The sequence below is a fragment of the Peromyscus maniculatus genome, chromosome 2, assembly GCF_049852395.1.
Source record: "Peromyscus maniculatus bairdii isolate BWxNUB_F1_BW_parent chromosome 2, HU_Pman_BW_mat_3.1, whole genome shotgun sequence".
Classification (NCBI taxonomy): Eukaryota; Metazoa; Chordata; class Mammalia; order Rodentia; family Cricetidae; genus Peromyscus; species Peromyscus maniculatus.
In genome coordinates this window covers 87,412,931-87,433,781 of record NC_134853.1, presented here as the reverse complement: position 1 = coordinate 87,433,781, position 20,851 = coordinate 87,412,931, and the positions used below count along the sequence as shown (strand labels likewise).

At 41.4% G+C, this 20,851-nt stretch overlaps 1 protein-coding gene across 1 annotated transcript in view; it reads right to left on the bottom strand.

Annotated features, from left to right (window-relative positions):
• Pappa (pappalysin 1) overlaps window positions 1-20,851 on the bottom strand; it is a 243,344-nt gene that overhangs the window by 9,415 nt on the left and 213,078 nt on the right. The window contains exons 19-21 of the mRNA XM_006979576.4: window positions 19,650-19,759; window positions 10,184-10,255; window positions 5,503-5,601 (exon numbers count right to left, since the gene is read on the bottom strand). Of these exons, the coding sequence (XP_006979638.2) occupies window positions 5,503-5,601; window positions 10,184-10,255; window positions 19,650-19,759 (281 nt within the window). The remainder of the gene's footprint in view (window positions 1-5,502; window positions 5,602-10,183; window positions 10,256-19,649; window positions 19,760-20,851) is intronic.

Sequence of the window (20,851 nt, the reverse complement as noted above, 5' to 3'; positions counted from 1 at the left end):
AGGGCTTATCCTAGTATCTTTCCTATAGCAAGAATTATCATTACTTCACTCATTGCACAAAGATTAGTTTCTGGGTACTGAACACCTACTGTGGAACAAGAAATAGTGAGGTGCATTGAAATTTGGAATGCATCCATGAACAAAAGAGATACATTTTATAACCACCAGATTTAGCAAACAAATATGGCAGTCCTTCAGGTATTGTCTTCATGTGGGTGTGCTATCTTGTGCAGAGATATACTTCTGAGATGGCCTCTTCTTATTCTCTATGTCCCCTGTCCTTACTTGCCTAGAAGTTCCCACTGGTTGGTTGACAGCATCACCTAAGAGACCACACACATGTCCTCAGGCATCCAAATATCAAGACATGGGAACCCAAGTCAAGTCTGTCCTGTCGGGAGTCTTCAAGAAAGTTACACCATACTATAGTCCAATTCCCTAGACTCTTACAGCAGCCACCTAAAACATAAAAGTAACTAGAGTTACAGGCCTTAGCATGTTGAATGCATTAAGGAAATTTCCTTTCTTGCCTCACCGTCCTAACATATACTTACTTACAATGAAATTATTAAATTAACATTAAAATTGTCATGGTTTTATTATGAAAATGGAAAAAAAAAAACATGAGAGCAACCATGATGGAAAGTTGCTCTGTACTGGAGGCTTGTGGCTCCAACAAGAATAATAAGCTAACATCTTAAGAAGTAGAGTCCTACCCCACTGGAGTGTACATAGACAGAGAAGGAAGAATGAAAAGAGTATACACAAGCCATTCTACTCGGAGGATATGGGGGAAGAGATGATATCTACACAGACTGAAGGGAGAAGAATGGAAGAGGTGTCCAGACATCACATGGAGCCAAGTGACTGGAAAGCCTAGTTGTAAAGAAGTCTATCTTAACCATGGGTCTAGAGTGTATGGATATGTGTAAAGCAAGACACTTGCTATAAGGAGAAGCACACGATGCTTTGACAAGTCACAAGCCCATTGAAAGATGGTCATAAAGGTTAGTGGCTGGTGACATGTTTATTAAGTACTATAGATTTGTATCTCGGACCTGCTAGCTACTGGCTGGATGACCTTAGACTTTGTAAGTCTGAATTTCATCAACATCTACGACAGAGTTACTGTACTGGTGAGATGAAATGACATGGACAAGCAGCTAACACCGTGTGTGACAGAATCGACTGTCAATAAATACTAGCACAGCTTGTCTAGATGTAGGGGATCCTAATCCCACATACATCTCTGTCACCTTGTATGCTTAGTTGACCTCAGTGAGTCTGTTTTCTTCCTCGGCAGACAGTTCTGGAAACACTATGCACAGAGATTCTTGCTACAATTCAAGGTGCAGTTAAGTCCTCAGCAAGCACACTCTTGTATTTGCAGTACCCCTGTGCTGTGGATGAGTTACTGAGTACCAGACTTAGTGCTCAGAGAAAGGGAAGTTCCTCTGATAGTGGTCAAGGGTATGGGTGGGATGAAATAGACATAACAGGTAAGGTCAGGGACATGAATTCAAGACAGCCTTTCTTCTCTACTAAGAGGTTTCTTGCTGGGAAAGACGGAGACAGGAACAGAACTTCCCCCTGTATACACAGAATAATCCCCAAGCTGGGCATCCTGCTATGTTAGGGATAGCTGGGCATCATGCTATGTTAGGGATATCTGAGCAAGGCTGCTTCTAGAATAGCTGCCTTCATCTTTCACAGGGTGGTTCCCAAACTCAAGTTCCCTGGCAGCCTGGGCTCACCATAAAACGTCTCCAGCCTAAACTGGGAGGGCCATGCCCAGGTGCACTGAGAAAAAGGCCCTATTTACAGGTGCTTTCACCTTCTGAGACTCAGTCCCATGCAGAAAAAAAGCAGGACTTGTGAGTCAGATAAAACTGGATTTGAATTTGAACTTTGTCAATTGTGGATCAAGTGAACTTGGGAAAGCCTTGTAGTTATTTGGAACCCAAGTTATTTTGTCTGTTCTATACAGGTAGCAGTATTGACCTGTCAGAGCTGACATGAAGATTACAAAAAAATCCAGGCTCAGTCATTTATCTCTACAAAATAAATACAGAGGAGGGGAAGGGCAGTGTAGACGGAGGAAATACAGGGTACTTTGTATAGAATTCTCTAATTTCAGAAAAAGAAGAGAGTAGTCTGGCACATGTGGTGATTTACTTAAATGTTTGATGTGCTTGGTTTTCTTTGCCTACTATCCTTTACAAACCAGTCTGCTGTAGACAGCAGCTGGGTGTATACAAAGATGGTTCAAGAAGTTGGAACTTATTTAGAACATACATTGGGCAATTTAAATAGAAGGACATGTGATATTAATGTGAGATTCTTTCCCTCTTCATTCCAGAATCTTAATTTGAGAAGTATTAAACACTGGTGAGGCACTGAATAACCATGACAATGTCACACATGCCCTAAGAGAGTCCTTTAACCTCTCTAATCCATCCTTTAGGACATAGCACTACCATTCTTTCCTCAACCCACTAACATTCACTCAGACATCTCTCCTCCTTAGAGCTAAATATACATCCATAGGGAACTTTTCTCCCCAAGGTCCTACATCTCTCATTCATTGCATTTTTCACAAAGACAACTGAATGCACTGTCACTAGCTCACTGCTTCGCACCAAGATCCCTAACAGACAGGTCTCACAAGGGTAGGAACTGTGTCCATCTGAATCCTACAGTGGGCACACAGCCTCGTCCAGAGAAAATGCTCAGTGGAAAGTCATCTCATTGGGAAAAGAGAGGTCGTGAAATATGGTGCTTCATCCAGCAGGATTGAGCACCACAAATGGAAAAATCCTAGACTACATTTGTATTGTAGGTGGACAAGAAAAGAGATGAGAGAAGAAAAGATCAAGAGATCATATTCAAAATCATCACAGATCTGACTTTGGACTCCTTAGTGAAGAAACTGCTTATGTTAGGGCCAGGCAGTCTGATGTTAATGAAGAGGCACCCAACTTAGGAAAAGAGAGCCAAATGATGACTGATATTCTCTCCTTCCTCTCTCTCTCTCTCTCTCTCTCTCTCTCTCTCTCTCTCTCTCTCTCTCTCTCTCTCACACACACACACACACACACACACACACACACACACGAAATAAATTACTATAACAACTTGGAATCTATACTTCAGTCACATTACTTCATCTCCCCACAAAATATTCTGTAAAAAAAAGTAGTATATTTAAGAAGGCTTCCAAATAAACAGAGTTTTAGAATATTTTAGCTTATAAATTATGGTAGCATAAAAATTATTTTAATCAGAGTCACTCGCTCACCAACTTGTGATGTCAGACAGGGCTGAAATTCTACAGAAACTTCTATTTAAAATAAATACTACACCTTCCATTCATTTTCAAAACAACAGACTACTCTGATGAGGTAAAATATGAATTATGATAGGTTATTTTCATTAGGAAGCAAATATAAAAAAAAACCTTAAAAATGCTCACACCTTCAATCCTAGTAATTTCAGTCCTAGGAATGATTTTGTAAAGGAACAATTGGAGCTCTGAAAGTACTTAGGTGCACAAATAAAAATAACTCAAAAGTTCAAGACAAGAGTCAGAGTAAATGGTTACATAGCACAAACACATCACAATCAACTAATAACAGCAGAGCAAAACACTGCACCTGAAATGTGAGGTCATTTATATGAATAAATTTTCCTGTGCCAAGCTGAAGGAAGTTAGATACCAAACTGGGAATGCACTCATTCATAGAGATGTGCATAGCTTTATACTTACAAAAGACATACAATGAAACACACCAAAAAGGACTGTCATTTCTTTCAGTGGTATAACCACTGGCAAGTTGCCCTTAATCCAGTAAATAATTTCCAACCTTGTCCAGGCAAGAAACCCTTATTAAACCAGTGGGTCACACACAAAAAGAAGGCAAGAAAGTAGGATCTGAACCTGTTCAGAAGGGGGGTTTCAATGGGTGAGGGACGGGTGAGATGGAAAATGAGGAGTAACAATTACTAGAATTCATTATAAAAATGTATGAAACAGCCAAACAATAAAAAATATTCAAAATAAAAAGCAACTATATTCTTCTGCTACTTTCTTTCTGGATTTCCCACAGAGTGAAATATATATTCTTTCACTTTCATGTAAAATTTGTCAACAGGAAATTGATTTTATTCTCTTATATTAAGCAGAAAACATGTATCTTCAGTGTTTTAGTAAAAGTACAAAGCCAAAACCGCAAAAGGTCAGGCATTTTGTGAAAATACTGCCCACTCGGGACTGACTGGATTCCAGAGAACGCCAGCATTCTTATTTGTTAGCCGTTAACAGTTCTCTGATTTGAATATGTGCTCATCCATCCCTGGATGTGTGAGGCCTAAGCATGTTTCTTAAAGCAACAAACTTCTTAAGGGTGTTACAATATCAGAGGGTTTAGGCTGGTAGCCAGACACCTTGGATCATTTCCTCTGCCATCTGGCACAAATCATCCCTCCTTATGGCCTCAGTGTCCCATTAATGAAATAGGAAGACTGTGTGGGATCATCATCAAGCACTCAGTCGTCACTTAGATTCTTGGCTTTTCCTGTTCTAGTAACTCAGACACCCGTTCTTTATGATGAAATATTTGAGCAAATCATCTCTGAGACTGTCTCAGATGATAGAGGACTGCAAACATGGAGGCATTTCCCATGGGCACATTTGCCACAGGAATGCTTTTCAGGTCAGGGTACCCAGATTTCTTACCCCTCTCTCAACTGGAGCCCCAAATTCTGGTCTTAGCTCTTCCCGGGAAGCTAGCAGAGGTGACCACTCTTAAGGGTGGCTGATAAACATCTCACTGTAATACTCTTGTTTTACTATAAATATTTGAACCACTGTGGTGTATGGGGGTGGTGGGGTGGGGTGGGGTGTATTGTAATGGCAGAAGAAGAAAATGATACCCTAAGTCTCTCCCCACACATAGACAAGGCCCTTCATATACCTTCAATTCCACAGGTAGAAAAACAAAATACCTAATAGAATGTCCCAAGATTGTAGATGTCCTAGCTGGCAGTGTCTTGTGTTTTCTCCCTGTCTGCTTTGGATAGATCATTAGAATACATATCTTCCTAGGAATGGCAAGCTAGTTTCTTGCTTCTAATGCTCTTGTCCTTACCACTTCCATGCTCCTTTTCTTGCTGTTGAGGTATAGCTACTACTCACTATGCTAGGCCTTCTCTGCCCAGTCTCCTCAGTCCAGTCTGTTTTAAAAGTGCGTATGACTCTTGTATGTATCTGCTTCTACACACAATACTACCCTCTGAGGACTACCTCTTCAAAGGCCATCCAGCACCCAGTAAACAATAGTAGCTGCGCTCTTAGCTAAAGGAATAAAAACCAGAGTGATGGCAAGCTGAAGATAGAACACTCACACAGCCACAGCCACAAAGCATCTAGCGTGTAGAAGAGACTGGTCGGCTGGCTGGAGAGCCACCAAGCTGGCAGGTCTGAGAAGGCTAATGTCGGCATACCTTTTTGGTCTTTACTGTGGAGGTGCAGCAGTCCCCACCATCATAGTTACAGAAGGCTCGATTGTTGATGGCATCACAGTAATTGTCTCCCATGAATGGCTATAAAGAGAAGAAGAAAAGGAACGAGGCTTTGTTATTATCCTGGCATGAGAGGGATCTGCTCTCAGTACTTCACTGGAGCCTCTATGACTGTCTGGCAGTCTCTCATCTTCTTACAAACCTCCATCATCAGCCAATTTGGCTGCCAATCCCAATCCCCCCTTGGGTAAGTTTTTATTTTTACCATTTATAAACATTTTTATGTGCCATATTTTTCCCTGCTGGAGTATGGTTATGCTGAGAAACATATTTTGTTTGTTGTAGTGTGAAAATTAAACACAAAATATACCCCTTCTTTTTTTCTGAATTAGAAGGTACAATTTACTTTAAGACATAAGACAATTTACATTTCTGGCTTTATATTTCTTTAATGTATTATGTATAGACAAATTAGGAATCTGGATGTAAACTATTAGAATTGCAGACATAAAAGTTACAGATTAGAAGGATTAGGATCAAGAACGTGTGTGCTAATAGTGGCCTTTGTAACAGGAATATAGATCTACTGTCTCTAGAGCCTTTGCAGGTCTCTTTTTACTTTTTCTCTAAATATGTAAGATCAGCATGATTATTCCTGCTTCATAGGCTAACACCTGAAGAGCAAGGACAACAAAATGACCTAGTCAAAATCATAATGACAAAAAAGAGTTGTGATCTAAACTGGCTTGTTTCTGTGTTTCCCCAATTTCCTATCTACTCTATGATGTCTCAATTCACACTAATTTACTTTCTTCAATGAGCTCTGTAAACTTTGAGTTATTCCAAAAGTGAGGGAAGACAGAGGAAAACTGTTGATGATCTGAATCCTGAGGATCTGAGGAAATTCCAGGAGTCTCTTTCATGACAGCAATATATGTAAATGCAAATATATGCATAAGCAAATATATGTGTATGCAAATATATGTAAGTGCAAATATGTGTATGTGCAAATATACACATCATATATATGCATACATATATATATATATTTCCTCACTCCAGTTTTCAACATGGTATGTTACGTGTCTGTTTAAGAGTCTATAACATTGGGAGACTTGAAGCTCCTAAAAACATGAGTAGTATTCAATTCATCTATGTCTCCCAATCACCGGGAAACTTGCCTAAAGGTGCTGGTGTGAGAAAGATGTCATCTTTTGTCTGAAACAGTCTCTTCCCAGCACATTGCCTGTGATTCACCTGTGACCACTGTTCCTTCCCATCTTGGCTGACTCTGAGGAGAACTAAGTTCACAAGAAGTCTAAACTGTGTTGCATGACTGAATTTTGCATATGTGCTCCAAATTCTCATTCACATAGCCTTTGTGCCTGCAACTCTTCATGCCAAATTTATGTTTTATTGTTTCCCATTTACAGTGTAAAACAGATCTTAGTAAATTGGAGCTAAGAGTAAGTGCTGTACGTACACACACACACACACACACACACACACACACACACACACACACCCTCTGTTGTGGGGCTGCAAGTTTAGGAATGACTCCACCACATAACTTCCATGGTCAACACATTGTTACATTTATATTCAACAACAAAGCATAAGTCCCTTCTATTTGAATTCTTTTTCATATTTTATGTGGACAGATTAATGAAAGTGAATCTTAGTCCCTTCCTTAGCATGAATAAAACTGGATTAGAAAAGGAGTAGCTGGTTTTTCCCATGTTGTTTATTCCTGGGGTGCCTTTTCCTGTAGCCAGAACCATTCATCTACTTATCATCCATCCATCTATCCATCCATCCATCCACTCCTCCTTCTATCCATCTACCCTATCCATCTAGACCTTATTTGTGAAAGAAAAGGTCTTTAATCAAATAGTCACTTGGTGCTCTTAGAGTAAATAAAGCATTTGATCTTCTCTAGGACTGCTCAATGAAAAGGTCCTAGAGGAAATGACATTTAAGTCATTTAAATAGGGATCATAATCATAAATAAGAGTTATTATGTGGGATTAGAGGAAAAAAATTTATGGATAGAAAACAGCATGGAAAAGCTTGATGTGTAGAAATTTATCCCATATCCGGTTAGTACTTTGAACAGTAAGGCATTTAGACAAACAAAATTGATCCCTTCTGATATAACTGAAAAACCATCTCAATCTATCCTTATGATGTTTCTAGTGGTCCCTGAATGCTCTGTGCTTCCACAGCCTATTGTATTCATTTTAGATATAGTTTGGCACATGATCCTAGATTTTCATCTTTGTCTTCTTTGTTATCACTGTAAGTTTTCAACAGATCAGATGTGTGTCTTCTGGTTTTATACCATAAATTTCCCATTAAAATGTTTTGCAACATACATAAAAATGTATCAACTATATGGTCAGCAAATATTTAGTCAAACAATTAATGGAATGGTAGATACTGGGCAGATATATGAGGCACTAATGAGCATAGGTGACTCTGTGACAGGTGACATAGCTGCTATTTTAACTTGCATGAAACTCTTTGTACCCAGAACTTTGAATAGCTGACTGACCACATAATGCACTCAGAGAGGCTCTGAATCAATGAGCATATAATTGACTTGGACACAGTTTTGAACAGAGAAATGGGACTTAGAGGTCCTTTCTGGAAAGCATCTTGACTTCCTCTGGACACTTAAGGCTTAATAGGTCATTCCTGGTCCAGGCATTTATTTCTCTTCTGGGCATACTTTTATTCCTTGATAAGACATAGAAGGGCATTAAACTAAGAAGAGCAGAAGAGAATGAGAGGTACCTGCAAGGGTAAAGGTGATAAGCATCACTGTCAGGGTTCAGTGCCTGACGGTGACAGAGGGTCTCCTGGCTTCAATGCTGAGTCAAAGAAGGGATCAAATTCTGCTGTCACACTGAATGACCAGACTGCTAGCTCAGCATAATGAATGCTCAGGTAACTCAAGATACCTTTTCTCAAAACACAGCACTGATCCAAAGAGATGGAAAGAAGCAGCAGTGGCAAGACCATGGCCATATTTTGCCATTCTGGATGAAGCTTGAAGGAATGGGAGTCCTTGAAGATTGCCATGCTACCTGCCATACACACACACACACACACACACACACACACACACACACACACACACACACACACACACATTCAGGACACTATTGTTTATAGCATTTATAGGAAGTGGATATGAATGGACAATAGAAGGAAGAAAAAGCAGCAGGTTACTAGTCAAAAAATCTGGGCTAAGGTTCTGACTCATTGGCTATTACACTGTACAAACTTAGACCAGTCCATCCTTCTCTGATCCTAATTGCCCTGTTCATACTGTAATCAGTAGAGATAGGTCATGGTAGGAGCATCCTAATTTTGGGAATTCCATAAAGTTCTCCAGAAGACAGATACCTGGGTCTTTTAGAAATGATTGGGTTTTAGACGGTCTCTTTGTTTAGAGCATTTCTAGCTCATACAACTTTTTAAGGACACGAATGAGGTCCTCTACCTGCAGTCTCTTTGGTAGACTGTTGAGCTTTAACACCCATCTGTGAGTGGTTGTAAGTCTCTTTTTCAGCTACATCTGAGAAAAAATGGAGCACATATTTCTTTCTATGCATTTGTTAGGGACACTGTGTTGCATCCTCTCAGGAAGTGACAGAGAAATGCCCCTGGTTTCCAGGAAACTTTTCTTTGAGAAAACAGCTGTATCCCAAGAACCTTCTGACTCCATCCCCAAACTGTTACTGATAGTCAAAGCCAGGTCTCCATCATTCTGAGCTCAGGGAATGGTTTAATTGGGAAGTCAACAACTTTGAGGGTCAGAAAGGATCTTCCATTTAAATTCAGTGGATCAGTCTAAAGTGTCCAGATTAGTTTTGGGACTGAAGAAATTATAAATAACCAAAATGGGGGGTTTGGACAGAATTGGTCTAGAAGTAATTGTCATCAGTGAAATGGAAATTAAAAGAAAAAATGTTCTATTGCTATTAAAATAGCTGCTATGTTATTTATGTTACATAAATATGACTGATATTGACTTATATGCATATATTTTGTTTCCTTGTATACATATATGCATGTGGGGGGAACACATGCATATGTGTGTATGTGTATGAAAGCCTGATATTAATATCACATGTTCTTTTCAGTTCTTCTCTACCTTATTTGTTGAGTCAGAGTCTCTTACTAAACCTCAAGCTCACTGTACTGTGTGGTTGGACTGGCTGGCTATGGAGCTTTGAGGATGCTCCTGGCTCTGCCTCCCTGATGCTGAGATTACAAGCATATACCATTATGTCATTTTTTTTTAATGTGAGTGCTAGATCTAAACCAATGTCTTCATTGCATAGCATCATGTCTTTGACTGACAATCTTCCTACCCCCTGTGTTGTAATAATATTTGGGTATAGGCTTTGCAGAAAGAAAAGCATGACTTAACTCTCAGCACTGTTATATTCTCAGTTGATATTTATATGTTGATATTTTCAGTATCGTTCTATCTCTCCATGTGGATTCTATCATTTATAGAATATAATGATACTTCTGCTTCATTAGTAACAACTGTATTAATGTATGTATACAATGCTTAGTAGGTCTAGTAAACTGTAACCATCAAAAGCATAACAATGCCAGAAGTACTATGCTTCTTCTTGTCACTCACCTCACAGCCTTTGACACAGTGGATCAGAGCAGGGTGGGGATACCACTGGAGACCAGCAGTGCAGACAATCCTCTGTGGAGAGATAGAGAGAGGGATCAGGGGTTTTGAGCTGGGGAGGGAACCAACTTTTTGTTGGCACCACTGTGGTGGTATTGTGTTCCCCAAAATATTGTACACCCTAATAAACTTATCTGGGGTCAGAGACAGAACAACCACTAGATACAAAGGCTAGAAAATGGTGGCACTCACACCTTTAATCCTAGCACTCCAGAGGTAGAAATCCCTCTGGATCTCTGTGAGTTCAAGGCCACATTGGAAATGGCCAGGCATGGTGACACACATCTTTAATCCCATAAAGCAAGCCTTTAATCCCAGGGAGTGGTGATAGAAAACAGAAAGGTATATAAGGCGTGAAGACCAGAAACTAGAAGCATTTGGCTGGTTAAGCTTTTAGGTTTTGAGCAGCACAGTTCAGCTGAGAGCCATTTGGATGTGAGGACACAGAGGCTTCCAGTCTGAGGAAACAAGATCAGCTGAGAAGTTGGCCAGGTGAGGTTAGTTGTGGCTTGTTCTGTCTCTCTGATCTTCCAGTGTTCACCCCAATAACTGGCCTCAGGTTTGATTTTATTAATAAGACTCTTTTAAGGTTCGTGCTACACACCACATTAAACCACTTCATCTCTTTTGGACTATCCAAGTCCTGACCTCACCCTGATATTGACATGAAGAAGTTTCTCAGGTACTTGCAATAACAGGGGCCCAAAGAAGATCAAAATAATATTTGTGTTCATTGTAAGTGTCATGTTCTTTATTTCTCTGGCAGGAATCAAAGTTGAGAAGAAACAGAATTGTGGGGAAGAAAACAAGAGCAGAAAAGCCCTTCTTTTGTAGATATAGTAGAAAGGTGTGAGAAAAGTATAGAATAAGGCTTCCCACAGTACAAGCTCCTTCTCCCAATACAAGCTGAGGATCACAGTTATCAGATCATTGTAGGACCCCACTAAGGTGGAAGATTCTGCAGCCCTGTTTTGAACTTAATAAACCAGAATCTCTGAAGGCAGGGACTGTGACTGTAGCTGAGGAGCAAGTGTCTCCAGTGATGCTGATGCAGGCTATGGTCAGCAATGGAGCTGCTGGAGGAACGGAGCTTCAGGAAGCCCAAGACCTTCTTGCTGTCATGGTCTGCCAACGTAATACGAGCCTGCTGACAACTCCCTGAAGTTGCACACACTTTTGTTTTCCAAAGAATTGGCTCTTTGTCACTGAAATACCCTCTGCCATTTTGGCACCTGAAGACTCTTTGTGAATGCTCTAAACATCTCGCTTTTCACAAATTTCACAATCACCTCAGCAGAACACACACACACACACACACACACACACACACACACACACACACACACACACACAGTGTCCTTTTAGTACCAATAATTACAATGATGATAATAATAGCTAAAATATGTGCATTCTTGGCACTAATTACTTTATGTATTATCATATGTATTTCTTGCTATCACGCTGTGAGGTAGGCATTAATCTTCTGTCACAGTAGTATAAATTTCCTAAACTCCATAGCTCTTAAGTGAGGAAACCAGGATTTGAAAACATCAATTGTTCCAAAAATGACTAAAGTTAACTTATTACATAAAATCCAGCGTGACAATATTTCTTAATATAGATGAACAATGAAAGATAAACAAAACCAAGAAGGTAACACAGAATCCTAAAAGCTTCCTTTTAAATTTCCCACAGGGGTCTTTCTTTTCATGCTGCACTACAATTGTTTCTTTATGAAAATGAAATAGCATATGCTTGGGTATCGAGCTAGAAGTAGCTATGTCAGGGACCAGCCATGGAAGTATGGAAGTATATGTATGGGCAGGGATTGCTCTCTTGGCTGAGTGCCAGTCATTAATTTAATTAAGAAATGAAGAGTCACATGGGCCAGAAAGTGGGAAATGCATGTGACCATCTTATTCTCTCCCTGAGGGCAGACTTATTTGGGAGCCAAAGTGTAATTAGTTTCTTGGCAAGCTTCTGACAGAAGAAAGTCACATGACCCCAGTCTAAGACTAAGTAGGGTGACTTTCTTCTCCATTCTACAGCACTTCAGGTTCACGGATGGGATCTCTCTGCTTGAGACAGTGCCTGGCACTCAGAGAATACTCAATAAATATTTTTTTAAATGAAGGAATGGATCCATTTCAAAGTAGAGATGATTTTTATCCAATGGACAATCATTTCTTCCCTTCCCTTCCCTTCCTTCCTTCCTTCCTTCCTTCCTTCCTGCCTTCTCGAGTGTCAGAAAAACATTAATAATATTAATCAGTGTCTAGATGGTGTAGACTGAGTTATAACCCCATGACGTCTCTAGTGATAAGTGAAGCCATTGGATTTTGCCCCCATCCATCCCTCTTTTTTGAGAGAGAGTCTTATTATGTAGCCCAGGGTAACTTAAATTTGAGATATTCATGCCTCAACTTCATGAGTGTTGTAATTACTGCTGCAGCCCCAGGGCACCCATGGAATTTGAAGTAGAACATGTATGGCTACAATTTTAACTTGCACTGCTTATAAAATTTTGCTAAGATGTTGGTCACTCCACATGTGAAATTCCCTGTGAATTGGGTCTTGAAACCATCACAGGCTTATTATAATGACAGATCGAGATGAACAAATACTAAGAACGGTTTCTTGGACAAAGCACTCAAGCTTCTGGGGAGTGGTTCCAGGTTTCAGATATCTCTGTCTGCTTCAGAGTCCAGTATGGAGCCCATGTGAAGAAGAACATATATTCCTTCCTCTGCTTCCCAGTCCTGGGGCCAAAGTGGACAAGCCCACATGCTTTCCTTCTCTGAGGAACTTTAAAAGGACTCTCTTCTATGAATTTAAAAGTTTGTTCACAACCCAAACCCAGGGATATTGGAGAGTATTTAGTAAAGGTTCAAGAAGAAACCGGCAATGTGAAAATCCATCAAACACTTAATACCCATGCTGCTCCCTGCTTATTTGAGAACTAATTTAGTTCTTCTGTAGGAGTGTGTTGGTGTGGCTGTACAAGGTTCTGTCAGTTGAGGTTTATCTGACGTGAGTTCAGAAAAGGGGCTTTTGTCCTATCTACGTAAGACTATTTATCTTTCCAAGCTTTTGGACTTTCCACTGCTACCCGAGGCTGCACACCCCACCTGTTTGCCACAGGGCCCCTCTGTGTGCTGGGGAACCAAGAAAGGAGACTGGCAGTAACAGCACAAAGAGAAGGTAGGCTGTGTGCACCAGGAATTGCGAGACGCTGTGGGGCCCCTCAAATGTCAGCCTTGTTCTTCTTAATGACAATGAGACATCTGCCCCAGACAGAGTCTTCCATTCCAGGTCTCATAAGAGGATTTTCCTTTTCTGCTTTGGGATGGAGGAAGATTGAACTGTCTTTTCTCCATGGCTGGAATTACATTCATCACAACACCAACAGGACTGGAAGAGCCACCAACAAAAGCTCCTTGTTTTAATTCTTGCTTGGCAACTTATGGAGTTTTAGAGTATGATTGAGTCATGAATGATCTTACATAATCAATGAACTATTCATGGATAAGTTAACAATTTACTGGAATATTGGGAGGTAGTAGAAACTTTGGAGGCAAGTACTGATTTGAGGAAGTAGAGGCAAGGGCATGACTTTGAAGGGTCTATATCTTACCCCTGACTTTCTCCTTTGTTTCTCTCTGCCTCTTGTCTGTAATAGGGTAATCAGCTTGGAGACATCAGATATCCTCACCATGATATGCTACTTTATAACGCAGAGGGTCCAGAAGGTCTGTGGTCAGGCTTGGCATGGACTAAAAAGTCTTCAAAGCCATGAGCAAAAATAAATATTTTGTCCTATAAATTTACTCCAGTGTTTTTTCACAGTGACAAAAAGTGAATAATGCAACTATCCATCATCACTAGCAATCAATATTTATCCTCACTGCATCACTACCACCACCACCATCATAATCACCACCAAAATATTAGTGGTATCACTAACAACTCAATCACCATCACCACCACCATCATCATCCTTGTCCCCAGCACAAAACCCTCTCCTAAGTGAAAATACTCCAAACACTGTGCCTACAGCATCTCACTGATGCCTTATACCATGAATTATTGTGACTCTGGAAGCTAAGGCAATTTGAAATTAAATTGTTCAAACCACACACATAGGCAACCTGTCTGATTTCAAGGTCTAGGCTTCAAGCTCTCCATTCTTCAAAGTCTCATAATCCCTAAAATTATTGCTATAAAACATTTTTTGACTGATGGGAAGAATCAAGGTTTGAAAAGGTAGAAAGGCTCTGAGACAAATGTAGGAGGAACAGAGTGTTCCAAAGACAAGGCCAGAAAATGGAGTGGCTCCAAGCAGAACCAAAGACATGTGAGAAAGACCTGGTCTTTCTCATCTCAGTGCCAAGATCTTTCTCCAGGATGCCTTCTTAGACAATTTATCCTCTCTCCTTGGTTTACAGGACCTTCCCTGTGTGAATCCTGTCAACCAGTGCTACTGTTTTCATCTTTAGTTGTCAATCACTGTGCATTCATCTTTATCCCTAGTGTTTACAGGATACATGACCGACATGTATTAAATGTCAGAAGGAATAAACAATCGATCTCATGAATGGATATATGAATGAGTCAATGAATGAATGAGAAGTCAAGAGATCATGGATGCTTTTTTTTCCATTTATGGCTTCCCCTTCGGGGCACTTAATAACTTCATCTTTATATCAGGTAGGCTAGACTTACTAGTCACCTCTGACCTTAAGATCCAGGTAGGGTTTCCCACCATGCTTCATTCTTGCAGGAAATGAATTCTGTGTCCTTTGTCTGCACGTGCTACATAGTTTTATTTTCAAACTGTGCACATCCGATGGCTTGTAGAATGGAATTAGTGTAGCTAATCTAACCACATTGATTACATAAATTGGGCAGTGGCAACGTCTCTGACTCTAACATCCATCTGTAAGATGATGACAGCATTTATCTCACAGAGTATCATAGAGACAAGGTGATGTAGATAATATGAAAGTGCAATAATAAACTATGTAATATTATACTTAGTCCATCAATGGTCATTTTTATTTCCTTAGTTTTCCTCCCTTTTCTTTTTTCTCCTCCTCTCTTTCCTCCCTACATTCTTTTTCTAGAAATCATTGTAAAAGCTAAAGACTCAGTGATTAGATACTTATGAAGATAGAAGATGTATCTTCTACCGTGTGACATTCCTGGAAGCCCTAGCAAGGAATAGTGTACACTGGAGACCCTCCTCAGGAATGGATAAAGAGAATCTTCCAGAATTCTAGATATCCAGTCTAGAAAAGGCCATCTCATCCAAAGGTTGTAAGCCAGCAGCTTCCAGGCTACACGAGCCACAGAAATGTTTGCTTTGGCATACTAGTCTTTAGAAAGTTGAAATTAGTTGCCAATATTAAAAGCAAAAAGAGAGAGATTTCAACATTAACAAAACTCCAGATTTATTACACACACACACACACACACACACACACACACACACACACACACGGCCACATGACACCATATTTCCACACTGCTGTGTTTGGCTAGAATGAAGCCCAATCTGGAAATAGCTTTTTTTAAAAAACAGTGTTAGTGGGGGATGGGGGATGGTGAGATGGTTAGAGGGTAAAATGTTTGCGGTAAGAAGCTGACAACCTGAGTTCAATCTTCCGACCCTGGATTAAGGTGGGAGGAGAGAACAGACTTCATAGTGTTGTTTTCTGACAAACACATGGTGACACGTGACACATACACACATCATATAAATGATAATGATAATGATTTTTTTCATACTTTCCTACAATTACTAGCATTCTTACAGCAAATCCAATACCAAACTAGAGGCATTTCCATCTACCATTGAGTTTGGATTCCCTCACTCTTTCAATTAGAGGAAGATTCTGCCAGACTTCTGTCTCTGAAGAGTTTACGGTATATGTGTGACAAAGGTTATTTAAAAGGGGACAGAACACTAAAAAAAAAAATGCATAGTCTTGTTCTTCATAGAAGTTAAAATATGCTCATGAACGGAACTCATAAAACATATACTCCATGATTCCAATTATATGAAGTTTAAAAATAAGTACCACTAACCAATACTGATTGATACCTAAACACTAGTAGCCTTGGTGATAGAGGCATTACCTCCCAGAGGTATGGATGGTCTAGTGACTATCTGGAAAGTTTCACTTTCTGATCTAGCTGTGATTTCATGAGCACATACAAGCATAAGAACTTAACAAGCCATATGTTTGATAGTAGCAAATGATTTCATATCAAGGAAAATTATATTCACTGCACCAGTGAAGCTTGCTCCTACATTTGGCAGTATATATACGAGTTTGCATTTTTGTTAATCTTCTGAGTTTCAGAAATATTTCTAGTAAACAGTTCAGATACCAAAATTAATATGTTTCTGTGTGTAAAAATAACATACAGAACAATATGTTCACCTCCCTCCTTCATTCATCCCACCTATGTGGTTCAATGTTTTTGAACTTTGAACACCTGACCTATGCCTAACTCTCATTTCAATAACAGGAAAATTGTAACCTAGAAAGACAGTAAGCTTTGTTCCAGAACACAAAACATGAAGGAAAGGTGCAAAGTTGTATGAATTACTTTTTTCATGTCTGTGGCAAGATTCCTAACAGAAGCAAACTTATGGGAGTATTTACTATTCACTGTAACTCATGGGCTGCATGAGATCCAGAGGGCCACAATTGCTTGTATCTTTCCAACTTGGTGTTCAGAGATGGGCACTGAGAAACCCTGACAACCTACGTAGGAGTGTTTACATCAGAGATACAGGCAAATGCCGAATATTAGAGCTCATATATCTGTGTGTATGTGTGCACACATGCATACAGACCTTCTTATTAAGCATTTGCTAGCACATCCCTTGCAAGCAATCAATAAACGCCTTGCCTTTGTTGTTATTCTACATTCCACAGGGGCTGCAGGGGTGGCTACAATAAATTTCAACTTGGGTGGGGTCCTTCTCTGACATTTCATTTCCTCCACTGGAACAATAGGAGTCTAGATTCATATACTTCATAGGAGTGCATACATATGTATGGGGGGAGAGGATGAGAGTGGATGTATGGCAGGAGAGGAAGGGAAGCAACAACTCACAGTAGGTATCCATTCAATGTCAGTTCTGGTTTCTCATACTCTTACCCTAAGGCAAAGGTGGCTAAGAGGGAGCAGAACTCCTCACCAGCTTCTTCACTTGGGTGCATGGAGCCACTTCTTAGAAGACCTGGGAGCCATCCAAAGCCTCCCTGGGCCCGGAAACGCCTGCACCAGCCTTCTCTTTTCTGCGGCTGTCACTGCTCAGGGGCAAGGCAGCAGCAGAGGCCAGCTTAGCTGCCTTATTCCTGGAAGTCATCAATCTATGCCCTTCACCCCCTCCCTTTTCCTACATTTTTTTTTCTTCTTGTATAATGAGGCCTCCAGAGACTGATGGACGTCTGAACCTCGTTATGGCTCTCTTGGTAGTCCAGCATCAATAAAGGCAGGCAAGCCAGGGAAGGGGGTGGAGACTGTGACAGGCAAGCTGGTGGGCAACTCAAGGAAGGGGGGCAGTGTGTGCGCTTTCACCTCCCTGGGTTTAGTTTACGATGAATTACAACTGAACTCTTTAGGGCCACGATTTCATAGAGGAAAAGATAGGAATTCATTTAGTGGACAGAAGAGGCCTTAAGCAGGAGCTGGGCCAAGCCAAGAAGACCTTTGGTACTGGAGTGGCAGGGAAGTCTCTTGTATGGGGTGATGCTCCTCTGTTTAGGAGCATGTGGGAGATAGCGGGGAGAGGAAGAGTTGGGAGATACTACCAGTCTGGATCCTGAATGGTTGGTCAGGCTTCCTTGCCATGAGACTTTGACCTGCTCCTCAGACGATAATCCTCTGTTTCTCTAGCTTAGACTCAGGGGTTTGGGCTGAGTGACCTCCAGCTGCCTGGGGAGTCTTAGATGTAAACAGGCTCTGCAGCTACTGAGGCATGTGTTGAGTTAAGTCATGCACACTGAGGTATTAGGGAGAATCCCTTTATTGATTTGGCTAAGGATGGGGGGTGTAGTGGAGGAGCTTGAGTTTAGGAAATAAGGGTATACTGTGTATTTACAGAGAAAGACAGAAACTAGGTGTGGGGGAAGTGTAGGTGGAGAGGCTGAGGCTGATGAAAGACGTGGCAAAGGGGACAAATAGGAAGAGTGTTCAAAAGCAGAAGCAGGATTAAGGGAACCCAAATTGTAAAGACAAAAGTAAAGACAGGGAAGAGACAGAGAGGAAGAGGAGGGGAAGGAGGGGAGATGGACACTGGGACCAGGTAGCTGAGGGGTCGGGCCAAGTCCCCATGCCTAGAGTGCTGAGTAAGCCCTTGAAGAAAGCATTGCCTCAGCTCATTTAGGAAACTGTACACCTTGTATCAGGTTCTACCAAGCTATCCAGGTCTCCATCTGCAGTAGGCAGGCAGACAGCGGCTCCCAGAATCCCAGGCAGGAAGGCTAGTGGCTAGAGATACAGCTGAAGACTTGCCTGCCCACCCTCTGCTCCTGTTTCCCTGTGTCCTTCCCACGGTGAGGAGTCAGTGCTCAGGTGGATCCATGGAAACCTCAGAAGCAGGCTCTCTTGGAAAATAAGAATGGGGTCCCAAATCATCTTTGGAGCCCTCAACCTGTCAGGTAACACATGAGAAACTAGGAGCCAATGGTTATCATCAAGGCCAGCCTAGCAGTGGTACCACTTAGGAGCATCTACCACCACCTGGCAAGAAGTCAGACCCCTGACGCCATGGAAAGCTCAGTGTCCAGAATAAGCATCCGGTCTGATCTTTCTTTCTGGGACACCTGAGCTAGCAGTATCCATGAGCACAGACCACTGGATGAGATTTAAGTCATCTTGTATGCAAAGCTCCAAGTACCTGAATACAGCGTGTACTCCATAAACACTAGACAGGACTAGTTCCCTATCCTGAATGTCCCAGTTTGGTTGAATTTTACCAAAGAAGTAAAGCATGGAGAAGGATGGAAGAGATTGAGGCAACATAAAGTACAATTACCTGGAAGGTGCTAGAGGTACCAAACAGCCCTGTCCTGATACAGGCCACACAGGCAAACTCTTGACTGGAATCCAGTTCTATGTCCTCTACCTATGTGTATTTGCTGACTCAGTTTCCCCACCAGCACTCATGGAGAAAATAAATACAAGGTTTTTTAGGAAAAAAGCTGAGGAGGTGTACTAAAAATTTATTGACTGAAAAACTGTTGTGAAAAACAGTTTCCCAGAAAATAGATGTGATTAAATGAGATCCTACACACAGACGGATGAACTTGAGTGGAGCCAAGACATAGTAAGAGCTCAGCAGTGGCATTCCCTTTCTCCTTAGCCTAGGGAGGTGGCCCTCGTCACTCACCTCTACTCGTGTGGGGTTCATCCAGTGGGGGATGTCACGCACCGTCACGTTCACTGGCAAGATGATGGACTCGCTGTTGTGGTCCAGGCACGAGGTGGCACACTCTGACCCTGAGAGGAAGAACAAGGTAAACTAATGACTCAGCCACATCTCCAAATACCCACGGCCACCATGCTCAGGGTAAACACTGCTTTTTTCTGTTTCCCAGTGGACTTGGCGGTCCACACAGGCAGTGGGAAGGAGGGAGGACTCGCTTGAAAAAGTCACCTCAGGTCTCTTTGGCTCCATTCACCTGCATCTGACCCAGTTAGCAACTACCACCACAGCAACCACCCCAGAGGTTAACTTTGCTATGTGTTATCTCTGCCAGAAAGCCTGACCAATCCTCCTCACAAGTTAACTCCATTTTTCCAACATTCAGTACCTCCTCCAGGCCCATTGTCAATCTCATCCCCATTTGACATCTTGATGCCCCTGCTTGGCCTTATAGAACTGAGCTGTACTTAGTGCTATCTGCCTCATCTCCCTGAATTGCTCGAAATTGTCTTTTTATGACCAAATCCTATCAGCTTTTCAAGGACCAGCTCAAATGCCCCATGATGTCAGTTCTGGTGTTGGGTAAGCACACTTTCTGGATGCCTACTGCATTGAGTAACCATGCTGGACACTGATGAGTCTCACCCTGGTGTTGCTCCCTGCCATGCTTCGCCTCCACTGTTAGTGTTGCCCCAAGAAAGACAAGGCATTGTTGACTCATTTCTGAGCATAGCCCAGTGTGTGACTCTGTGAGAGAGCTCCATGCATCTGGCCTAGTGAGAACACAATGTATGCGACTGCATGATCTTACTCCTCATGCTTCTTCTGCTGAATGTTTATCCCTGTCCTCTCTGGATTCTTTCCACTTTCTTCTACTAACAAACTACTAATGGCACCCAGACCTTAGCACAAGTGCCACTTGCTCAAGGAAGACCAAGCCATTCACAGGCACTCAATGGTATTTGTCAAATTGCCACCTACCATTTGCCTAGTGATTGTTTCACCATGTTAGGTTGCCATCTCTACCCTTGTTCCCTCTTCTGTCTATGTTCAGAGCCTGTAACCTTATATAGCACACACTAGACATTCAAGAAATAAAAATGTGTGAACTGAGTAAAAGAAACAATGAGGAAATTATTGCATTAACTGGTGAGGAGGTGAGTGAG